Here is a 12,321-nt window from a genome sequence, read left to right as displayed (position 1 = left end):
CAAGTGCGAATTTCAATGAGGCAACGTCCTTGCCACTGCTACACTGAGACGAATAATTATGGCTTCTCTTTATTCCCTGTTCCAGTTGACTTAACGTTGCTCCTTTAAATGTATTTAGAAAGAAATCGGAATTAGCACAAGTTAAATCTACAACTCAGTGAGACAGTGTGCACTGATATTACACTGAATGAAGCAGTATGGGAAGCTTCCGCTTTTGGAAAATGATGTGGCTTGTTTTTAATTCAGCCAGATGCTTCATGGGGCAAATCCAGCCCCATCTGTAGTATAAAACAACAGAGCAGGGCGGTAATTACAGTGGCCCTGAAGTATCCTAGCACTCCCCACCTGGTCCCTTGGAAAAACTGCAACAATTCCATATGAAACAAAATCCCAGAGGCACCAGCATGGAAGCAGTGAAACCAGGCACCACCCAGCATGCGTGCAGTTCTGGACTGTTTCCAAAGCTTAGTGCATAGATGTACCGTTGCTGTGAAAAGATGGCAGCGTGCTCTGGGACTCCATCACCAAGAGTGCTCTCGAGCTAAACTACTTTGGGATGGGTCTCATTACCAAGATATCCAAGTGCATTTTAAGTGTATATCTGTATTATATCTGAGTGCAGTTCACCCCTAGCAGCAGACTGCAAGAATCACAATCTGTTTTTGAGTTGAAAGGCCACGGTTTTTGACAGCTACAAGAGCCCCCAATGGATTTCTGGGAGATCTGCAATTTATTATTATACTGTACCCACGCAACTAAGCACTCATTTTAGGGCATTCTTAACATGATAAGGTTTCTAGAAGCCTATTTGGCATGCGCTGCACACAGATGGGCATCTTCGGACTTTTACCACTGCCAAACTCTTCCAACAGCAACCACATGGCATCCTCACATGATACTGGAAGGAGCCACTTATATTCTAGGTCTGTCTAATAACAGCTTTGAGAAGGCATCTAGCTTGTCAGAAATGGTGTTTCAGTGTGTGTTGCCCCATGCCACTGTCTCTTTAAGCAGGAGAGAGGCTGTGAAGGTTGGGACCCTGCCCTCCATATGTGGAGGCAGCTTCACGCGTACAGCAGACAGCACGACAGCGCCAGGCACTTTAACCACCAAGCGATTCAGCGCAGAGATACAGAGGAAGGATGGTTTGAGTCTTGGAGATCAGAACACCCCTGGTTTTGCCTCGTATGCATCTGCTGGCTCGTGCCCTCAAAAGCTCTGAAAATGTTTGCTTTTTGTCTTCTCTTTCTGGAGTCGGAAGGCGTTAATAATGAGGTGCAGCACTTCACAGGGGAGCACCTGTGGCTACAGCCTGAATACAAGTTTGAGAACTTTAGTGTGTTTTTTTTCATCTGGTTGTTGGACGTCTCCGCTGAACTAATATCCTCCAGCTTGCAGCTTGCTGAGACAACATGGGGGGATATCAGAGCCGTTGTTTCAGCCGAGTTCCTGATTTAAGCAGGCCTTGCGAAAGGGATCGGTGCTGGCCTCTTGTCATGAGGCAGGAAAACGCTGCCACGACCAGAAAAGCTTTGTTGTAGGCAAATCTTGCCTGAGAAAAATTGAGTTTACTTCTGATTAAATCACTAGCATAGCCATTTTTGGTTTTGGCTTGCTGGTTTACATGCTGGTTTAACGGACCATTTTAAGTATATATCATAAAGAAGGGGTTAGGCAAATAGGCTTCCAAGCCAGTACACATATAAAGAGAAATTTGATTTTCTGCCAAAAATAATAAACTCATTAACTAGTCGTCTAATAAAGGAATAGATAAATAAACAAACACACTTTCTAGAGTCTAGTGAACGTAGGTTTCTCATCAACATACTGTTTCCCCTGTCTGCACTTGGTATTTCCCAACAGGCCACAGTGGCAGCTTTTGCAGCCAGTGAAGGTCACTCCCACCCCCGAGTGGTCGAGTTGCCCAAGACTGATGAGGGGCTGGGCTTCAACGTGATGGGTGGGAAAGAGCAGAACTCTCCAATCTACATCTCCCGCATCATCCCTGGGGGCGTGGCCGAGAGGCACGGAGGCCTGAAGAGAGGGGACCAGCTCCTGTCTGTCAACGGAGTGGTGAGTCCCTGCAGAACAAAGCCCACGTTTGCTCCAGACAACTAAACCAGTGGTTCACTTAACGAATGCTCAACTGAAGTAAAGGAGACCAGCTGTAACCTGAAATGCACCTCAAAGTGTATCAATATGTGGCACTTTCTCATTTAGTGGTCAAGGACTTTTTGACAACTTAATTAATACAGATCATTCTGGAAGGGGCATCGGCATCGTTGACGGCCAAGTGATTTCATGTCGATCTCATTGTGCAAACACTTTTGACAGAATTTCCTGGGCTGACCAGCCCATATTGCTACACAAATACAGAAAACAAGACAAGCAATTGCATCCAAACGTCTGCAAGCATAGCCACGATCAAATCTTGCTATTGGAGCGGTGGTCTGTCTCTAAATCCATAATCTCTCAAAGTTGTTCTGGGGAGTTTTAATCCAGAGATGGTATCTTTTAGGGGTTGCAGTCTCAGAACTGATGTTTAAAATTCTGTGTGGCTGCACGAAGCCATCTAAAAGTTCGCTTATCAGATTAGCAATTCCTGCGGTTTCTATTTTAGCCCACCACAGGCTGGGAGACCGGGACCTTGTCATTCAGGTCGTGCTTGTCTGCTTAACGCCTCAGCAGTTTTTACTGTGTGTTTACATTTAGACCCTTCAGCAGAACTCTGCCATCACCATGGAAACCTTACCCTTATGTTAGCCCAATTAGCTAGACCCCATCGAGGTAAAGTATGGGTCATTAAAATACAAATTCACACAAAGTACGAGAGAATTATTTTTCTCGTTTAATGTATTTCTCCGTGTTAGAGCAGGGATCTGCCAGGAGGACTGAGCCGCAGTAGTCCAGTTCCGAGGTACTAAGCAGGTAGCTGGGTGGCAGGTCTGGGAAAAAAAAAATCTTCCTGGTGTTGTACATGTGGAACTGTGCGTGTCTAGGTCATGCTTGCAACATGAGCAGAGATAGCTGGCTGTCCAAGACCACACCCGAGATTCATGCATTTTCAGATGTGATCAGGAGAGTGCACAAGTTCATGGCATGCGCACATACCTCCAAAAATATGTCAGAGCCCAGTAACTGAGCTCGGTCGGGACGTAACGCTGAGCATGGTGATGGAGGGTGCTTTTGTGAGGAGCAGCATTTATTGTGCTCAAATCCATTCTAATCCGTGGTAACATAGTCCAAAGTCAAAAAGCCAGAAGACAATGAAGAATAACCGCAGTGCATGACCAAGCCAAAAACAAAAGACACAGAGCAGAACACAGCAGTAAGTATAGCAAAAGCAAACACAAGGAGAACACACAAAGATATTCAGAATACATGGAGTTGAAAAGCTGGTGATTTTAACTACTATATAAGGAAACAAAGCAGGAAAATGTGGTGTATAAATACACAGGATCAAAGAACAGAATCTAGGAACGTTTGTGCCCAATAAAGGTCAAAAACAAAAGCACATGGCACATGTCAACACGGGAACCATGACAGATGTTAGTAGCTGAGACGGGGCAGGATAACTGTGTGAGGACTCTCTCAGTGAGAGAGCAAGTATAAGAAAAGAAAAGCCATGTTGGACACCAGTAGAGCTTCTGTGAGGATCATGTGATCTGAGATTAGCATCCCTACAGGTAGGATGCGAGCCATGGCCATGCCGAGACCACGGGTGATGCCGCGAGTGGTGAAGGGGGCAGGGGAACATTGCGCCGAGACGTCTGCATGAGGTTTTTTGGAATTTTCTGGAGAGTGCACTGCTATGAGGCCAAACAGGCTGTAATTCTGGAGTCCATTCTGGTTTAGGATAAGAGGACAAAAACGTGTGTAAACCGCAAGAGTTTTAGAGGGTTAACAAAGGACAGAGGTTTGGTACATTATCTAATGCTGTGATATAAGATGGGATCCTGCAGGATTGGATGGGGTCAAGCAGAACTGTATAGTCACTTCTCTAGGAAGATGGGAAAAGAGGTCAGGGAATTCGGAGCGGGCTGGTCATACGGACAATGCGAGGGGCGGAAGGGAGGGATTATCGTGTCTTGGGTTTAGTGAGAAGGCTGGAGCTTGGCATGGATCAGATTCTGTCTCAGTGCGAGAGAAGAGCTACATCACACACCATCACGCTACATTCACTCTCTCTGAGATGCTCTTAGTTCTCTGTGGTTGAGAACACAGCCATGTTACAGCCAAGGAGCACACAGTGGGAGATCGAGATGAGAGGTAGTAGCGTTATCGGACAAAAGAGAGCGAAGAGGGGAACGGAGCTCCAGCCGTTTCCAGTGCTAGGGAAAAACGAGCATGAAGCTAAGGGCGTGCCGAATGCGCAGAAGTATGTACACGCGTGTTAAAAGGCAGGGCAGGGAGGGAGAGTTTAGCAGAAACGTAGTTGTGATCTGCATTACTGTCATGTGCCTGGCTATGTCTGCTTAACGTCAGGATCACTACTTTTCCTGCCCTGTCTGACAAAGGAAACTGGTTGAAGTTCAAGTCAAAGGATGACCCGTATTGCAGCGAATATTAACAACATTAAAATATGAAATGCTCTGTCTCTTGATAGCGATAGAATAAAAATAGATTAAAGAATAGGCAAGCAAACCTCCTGTTAGACTCTTAACAGGTACTTGCCTGTTACAGGACTTTCTCCTTTGCTCTGTTGTTACGGGTCTAGCGCTTGTGTTAGAGGTGTTACAACTAGACATGAACATAAAAGGAATCAAAAGACAAAAGAAAGAGGCTTGAATAATTAGGGGAACACGCTAAGGAGAAATATGCCACACGCAGGCATACGGGTTCAGCAATTGTATTGTTTATTTTTCCCACCACCAACCAGGCTTGTGTATATAATGTTGGCGATGAGTACAATCCATAGACTAATACTTCCTGGGACACGAGGCGCCATAACGAAACAGGAATAAATAAAAGAAAACGACTAGCTCCTGCCTAACATCTACTCTAAAGACTTTACTAGACTGTCTAAGAAAATCGGGAATTACAACATCTGGCACCAGGCCTCTTAGCTGAAAACTAACATCTAATACTACATGTAGAGCCATATATGCAATGTATGGGCACATCCATCTTACCTGCACTAGCACTGTTCCAAACCCAACGCATTTTACATATATCAGTATGGTTTAAACCTCTCCAACGGCATGGTTACAGTGTGCTTTGACTGCATGGATACAGGTGCCTTCATCCACCGAGCTCCTCCTATGATCCCCTGCCCCGAACTGTCATTGGTCCACTGAGGTATAATGCTCTCACCAATCGATCTTCTCCAGCAACTCGGTTCAGTGACGAAAAAAAACACACCCAAGTGAGCTCGCTTCCTGTAACGTTATTTATTTATTTATTGTTTTTCATTTGCTGGAAGAAATCCGTATCTTTCATTCAGTTTAGGGTTTTGGGATCTTTAATCCCTTTATTCCGTGGGATGAATAAGCGGGAAACACACTCCAGCTTGCCTCTGTGATAAATGCAGGCACAAACAGTAAATAAACGTAACAATAAATATATGGATAAAGTGGGAGTGGCTAAATCACGATCGAACGCAAGACTGAAATAATGTAGTGTCCCGCAAAAAAAAAAATGCAGTACTTATCTGGCCATGCAGTACTAAAAAGACAGAACACGCTAGTGCAGAAATTATTATTATAATTGTCTACTTGGTGGGGGAACAAGAGGGAAGTTGAATAGTGTCATTTGGGATGTGCTACAAGTTAAAATGTCTATAAATCTGTGACATATTCCACAGGCCTACCTCTAGACCCCATAGCAAAGCTAAGAAGAAGAACCAGAATGTAACGAATGCCCGAGTGCCGAAGGACGTGGAGCAGGAAGCACAGACTCTCTCGACTGAATGAAACATTTAATCATACAAACAAAGACGATGGTGGCACTCACAAATAACATTACGATGAACACAGACATACTTAACACTAATGACTTTAACATTTAACACAGGCTAGACAAACACGATTACTGATATTACATTCAGACGCTAACAAACAATGACCAACGGTGAGGCACGCACTGACACACGCTACCACTTAACCCCGTACAGGTGCGCGCCTTCATGAGGGTGTGGCTACAAACACGAGTGAAGCCCCCTGCCCGCGGCAGGCCGTACCACGTGACTCGTGGGCGGGACCGCCCCGTGACACAGAAAGGTGTTTTTCAGTGAGCTTGTGCCATCCAAAAGTTCCTTATGCCACTGATTAGGAGGTGCCGGAGTTAGATATGGAGAATGAAAAACAGCCGAGTAACAGTAGGTTCAGTAGGCTCTTGAGTTGAATTCCAAGCAATGCCACAGGCATCCAAGGCTTAGGAAAATATGTCACAGACTTCAAAAATGGATTTTTTACACACAAAAGGATGAAAGGATCTCTTTCAACTTTAATTTTTTTTTCCTCCTCCTAGGACCATAGTGACAAACTATCTCCTTTTTGAGTAGGGTTTCCAGTGTAATTCTCATTAAAATAAAGATGCGCTGGTTGCTGAACTAAGTACTGTCCCACGGTTCACATCTGTTAGGCTTGTAATCGAATTTCAGTTGTAGCAGCACTGCAGGACTGAAGCTGCTGTTAGTAAACATTCAAACGCACACATCAAAAAAACTCAGAAATAAATATGCAAGACTCAGAACAACGACAACAAATTAGAGTTCACCCGCCCATAACGCAGACTTCCCACAGAGCCAAGCATGTTTGTTCTGCGTCTCTTCAGAGCGTGGAGGGCGAGCACCACGAGAAGGCCGTGGAGCTGCTGAAAGCCGCCAAGGACAGCGTGAAGCTGGTGGTGCGCTACACCCCGAAGGTCCTGGAGGAGATGGAGGCCCGCTTCGAGAAGCTACGCACCGCCCGTCGCCGCCAGCAACAGCAGCTCCTGCTACAACAGCAGCAGAACCTCGGCGCGCAGCAGAACCACACGTCGTAGGTGAGGCTTTTCATTGCTTTAAGCTCCGCGTAGGGACCCGGGGGGTGGACACGCCTCCACCCCCGGCCCTGCTGGCCAGGAGGGGGCGCCAGGGAACTGGAGCCAGGCTGACCTTGTCACCACCGGCTCGAGCGGTGCACTGCCGTGACTGGCTCTGTTTGTGTAATTACACCGCGTGCATGCCGATGGATCAGCTATAACCTCAACAACAAAGAGCTGTATGAAAAAAAAAAACCGCTGAACTCGTCATCTTTCACTGAGTTCAGTACAGAATAGAATTCAGAGAGGGAACCACACATAAGGTTAACTATTGACAGTTTTTAAACATTATGTGAAATTAGTAGTATTAGTGTTATTTTAAGATCTCATTTATCATAAAGATCACACAAAGGCCATACAGATAACATACAGGGTATTAAAACTATAAGAATGGTTTTTATCTGTTTACACTCAAACCTGTATTTTTGTGGGGCATAGGTCATATGGGTCTGACTGGGTCACTGTTTTTGTGATACAGAAGCCAATAACTTGGTAAATACTGCTAGAGCTTATGGAAAAGTTATAAAGACATGTCCAAAAGACATTTACTTTGAACAAAAAGGATAGATGGAATGTTTACATTCACATTTTCAGCAATTTTGTAATGTATTAAGTCTACTAAGAGCATATGGATTGTGGGTCTAAATCTTCTTTTAAAACCAGCAGGGACATTGGTGGCTCAGTGGTTAAAGTACAGGACTAGTAATCAAAAAGTTGCTGTTTCAAGCCCCATCACTGCCACTGTTGGGTCCCTGAGCAAGGCCCTTGACCCTCAGTTACTCAGAGTTATGCATAATTGTAAGTTGCTTTGGATAAAAGTATGAATTGTTGTGATTAATTAGCATGTTCTCAGTCAGTGATGTTAGGAGGTTAATGTGTGTGCTTGGCTTGAACCAGACAAGAGCAAATATTTGGAACCACAGTGATATATTCCATTACTCTGGTAAACCACAGCATAGCAAGAGGAAGCACACTGTTCATGGGAAATTAGCCAATCAAAGTGTGTGCAATGCAATGTGAGACAATTGAAATGGAGCACATGTGTCTTATGCTTTTTGATCAGCTCAGGAAATACTACGGCTACTCAAGTTTTAGTTATGTCCTCTTATATAAATTAGATGATTCGTTAGGCCTGCTCATTACAAATAGGCCTACAAATAAATCATTTTGTTATGTGATTCCAGTTCGATGAATGTTAATAATCATATACATTTACAGCCATAACTGTGTGATGACTGTAATTGGTGCACATTTAAAGGATGACTTAATGTCATGATGAAAATGCACAGCTTAATATTTCGTGAAATTGGCAGAACCTGAAATTAGTAGCAAATTAGCAGGTTCGTTAACGCAGACCTCCTGTGTCCCTGCATCGTCCCTCTCTGTTGCTGCGTCTTACGGGCAGTGCTGTGCCCTTGCGATTTACAGCATGGACTGCTTTTTGTTCAAACCTTGTGCATGAAAATAGCAAGGTCACAGTGCTGCCCTTAAGACGAAGCGATGGCCTCTGCGCCCATGTATGGTTCATGATAATATCTTCAGAAATTATATAGAAAAATGTCATCATAATTTCCTTTTTTGACACTGTTGTAACTGTGCTCTGCTAGCATGGAAATAATCCACAATTTAAAAATCTTCTCCCTGTTACGCTACACATGTGACATTAAATTACCCATGAGGTAGTTAGGCCTCTGTTAGTTTTAATCTTCTGTTTCTGTAAACTGTGTGTGTGTGTGTGGGTGTGGGGGTGTGTGTGGGTGGGTGTGGGGAGGGGGCTCCCTCATTATTAGCCCTGGTGTTCGGACTAAAAAGCAATGCTATAGTAGGTAATGGGATATCTGCCCACAGACACACACGCGCACACACACACACACACACGCACACACACACACACACACACAGTGGTCGATGAGATGCTGAACAGAAGATATTTACAATGTAGGGAGCACCCTGCATGTAAATATCTTCTGTTCAGCATCTCATCGACCACTGTGTGTGTGTGTGTGTGTGTGTGTGTGTGGGTGTGTGTGTGTGGGTGTGTGTGTGTGTGTGTGGGTGTTTGTGAGATGGCCCTGCCTGAGAGATGTGATCATGTGAAGTCCACAGACTATGTACAGCTCCTTCTGTACAGTGTGATGTACTGCTCCTTCTGTACAGACACACACACACACACACACACACACATGCATACACTTACTTATGCTTACCCATTTCCGCATCAGTGTTTCAGAAATTAAAGACAACTTTGCAAACCAACCGTGTTCAAAAACAAAGCCTAGCTAAAGTTTTACCACTCTGTGTTCCCACAGAGTAATGCAAAAGGTGGCAAACATCATGTGTAATTATCCTGCCAACACTCACCAAGGCTTATCAAGGCTATGTTTTTAAGCCCAATCTAAAGTAAGCTAATAATTAACCACTACACGAAACTCACAACAAAAGGATAGCAATACAAAAAAAGAAAGGTCACTCCACAAAACAGATCTCCATTGAGATCAGTGCTGAGAAAACGACCGGCTGTCTCTTCAGACAGCGTGCTGAGCTCTGCTTTTAAGTCTCTCAGCTCTTCTTCTCTCCTTCCCGCTTCACAGGACGTTCCAGAAGATGACAAAAGTGAAGGATGTGAATTGAACTCTGCTGCAGCTTTGGAGCTCCTCAGTCTACAGCGATCCAGTCAGTGGGTCTGAAATGAAAGCGGCACTGGTTTCTGGTGAAGACCACCTCGCGTTCAGCGTACTACCTACATCTTCACCAGGTCACAGCCCTTATGATCTGTGTCCTGAAAGCATATACATTCTGCTCGAAAACGTATATGGTTACAGAAAAGACAGACCACTGCGTAGCTTGATGGTTTATGTGTTGATTTAGTCGTCCTCCTCGACCAGTTGCAAGTTGTGACCGTCTGTCCAAAAAAGAAAAATTCCCTCTTGTAGTCTGTGATAACATTAACTTGTGTTTCTAACGCTGACACTTTTTTTTTTTGCTGTTATGTTTATTTGTTGCCACAGCTGTGTACAATAACCTCTTAACGGATTCTTCTGGTGCTTTTGTCTGTGAGGAAGAAAATTGCTTTTTGTGTCAAACATGTCCTTGAGTGGATAAAACTGAGGTATTTTATACCATATTGTAGCAAGGAGTATTTTGTATAAAAAGGTAGATTTAGCAATAACACACTTAAGTGGGTTTTACATGCATTACTATAAGATTTTGGGTAAACCTAAATTTAAAACAAATCTGTGAAAGTGTATGACGGTAGCGCTGTGGCCCTTTAAAGGACAGGCTAGCATGTCCAAGGCCGACATGGTCAACACGACATGGAGTCTAGCGGCGCTATAAGGCCAGCAGTTCTGATAACTACTGGTCTTTCAGCTCTTCTAGCCGCCATTCTTCTGTAGCAATGGTAACGCCTTCGCCCAGCCCTGCCCTCTCGGTTATATGCGTCATTATTGGACAGAATGCTTGTACTCAGTGCTAATCAGTGATAGTTTATGCGACCCTCAGACAGTAGTTGGCAACTGGTGTGACTACTGCATTTATGAAGTTGTTGACTGATACAGTTTTTAAAGTTGCTGCCACACAGTTCTGAAGGAATTTCACAGTTGCAGGGTAACTGAAACGTAAGTACGAGATGCTCTATTTATGTTAGGACACAATTTACTGTTAATATACAGCCAATTATGAAAAATTCCTATATTATGTATTTCAAGACAAAAAGAATGTCAAACAGATTTATATATTATGTAGAGGCGGTGGTTTGGGGGATCATAACATAGTATTTTGTTATTTTTAAATTGTTATATTTTCTAATTGTAATCACAGAGTTTTAAACAGGCTATTAATTATGATCTTACTATACTGAATTTTACCATATATACTGCAATTAATAACCATCTCATTTGCTCAGAACACCTTCAAGATCTGTACTCTTTTCTATACCCTGTCCACTTTTGACAATCATTGTGAAATTAGCATATATGTAAATGATACCAGTCCCCTCCCCACCCCACCCCCAAACCATAAGAGTGACACACAGCCTACCATGACAGTGAGCCTGGTTCATCTAACCAGTCATACAACAACGAGCCACAGAACAGTAGGCTGAACTGCAGATGACGAGCAGTAGTCAGTAGTGGTGTTGTATCTGTATAACTGCTTTTTCCTTTGTTTGGTTTCCTGGTCAGATCCTGGATAAGTATTTATTATAGCTTCTTTGCTTGTGAACGATTATGAAAGAGCTAACAGAGTAAGTATTAGGTGCAAACGTAGTATTTAGTTCAGCAGGTGATTGTGTGAAGGTGTTTTTTGTCGCTCAGTCTGCTGTATGAACTGTTCATCCACTGACTTTTCTCCCTTTTTGTATTTTTACCTAAAAACTTTTTCTTATTGATGACTTGCATTTTCAAGGCTGGTAATATTGTACCTGTCTGTACAGAGACAAAAATAATACCAGGTGATATGCAATTGTTATAAATATATTTGTATAAATAAAATATATATGTCCGTGTGTACAACGCCCTAGGTTGTGTCTCTTGATTCTCCAGTGTCTGTCCTGGAGTCAAGTCTAAATGGCAAAGAAAAGACACACTGCACCTTATGGCACAGATAATCAGCCCTGGACAACTTGCCGACGGGAGTGGCTATCCCTCTGACCTTTCTGAAGCCTTCCGTAATTGTTTTGTTGGAACTTTGAGCAGCTCTTTGTCAAGATACCCTTTTAAAAACCACTCTGCTATGTGCTGAGAACAGCACTCGTACTCTGAACTATTTTATCTAATACCAAAATTATGTATAAAGTGTTGTTTTGCAGTGATATTCCATAGACCCCCTCAGCAAGCTAATAGTCACTTCAGTGACTCAGTTGTGCCTGTCAGGTTAGTCCAGGGGAGAACGATAATGGGCATGAATGATAGCATTCGTCGGGGGGAGTTAAATTTAGAGGAGCCTCTGCAGTGATCCATTAAGGCACAGCAGTTTCTGAAAAGCGAACTGTGTAGGTGTACAGATCACCTTCTCTGAGAGACTGGATAATGGGCCTAATCAAGAACAGTGCATAGTGCACAAAGGTTTCCTATTTGACTAGCATTCTCAGGTAACATCCTATTTTCTATTGGGAATATTACTTCCGTGATTATTCATTTCAGAGTCATTTCAGTGCAGCCCTGTATGTTTTAGAGTCATTTCAGTGCAGTCCTGTATGTTTTAGAGTCATTTCAGTGTAGCCCTGTACTTGATAATGAGGTATGTGATGTTACAGAACAAAATGAAAAAAAAAAAAAAAAAAACGTTGCAATTTTGCCA

The 12,321-nt window shown here is 43.4% G+C and overlaps 1 protein-coding gene across 1 annotated transcript in view; it reads left to right on the top strand.

Annotated features, from left to right (window-relative positions):
- The window catches only part of lin7a (lin-7 homolog A (C. elegans)), a 29,955-nt gene extending 18,421 nt beyond the window's left edge, over positions 1-11,534 (top strand). Inside the window, exons 4-6 of the mRNA XM_035528517.1 lie at positions 1,864-2,073; positions 6,775-6,984; positions 9,615-11,534. Of these exons, the coding sequence (XP_035384410.1) occupies positions 1,864-2,073; positions 6,775-6,984 (420 nt within the window). The 3' untranslated portion in view covers positions 9,615-11,534. The remainder of the gene's footprint in view (positions 1-1,863; positions 2,074-6,774; positions 6,985-9,614) is intronic.
- Positions 11,535-12,321: the final 787 nt, after the last annotated feature.

Source organism: Electrophorus electricus, chromosome 7 (assembly GCF_013358815.1).
Source record: "Electrophorus electricus isolate fEleEle1 chromosome 7, fEleEle1.pri, whole genome shotgun sequence".
In the NCBI taxonomy this organism is placed as follows: domain Eukaryota; kingdom Metazoa; phylum Chordata; class Actinopteri; order Gymnotiformes; family Gymnotidae; genus Electrophorus; species Electrophorus electricus.
This window is presented reverse-complemented; position numbering and strand designations above follow the sequence as displayed.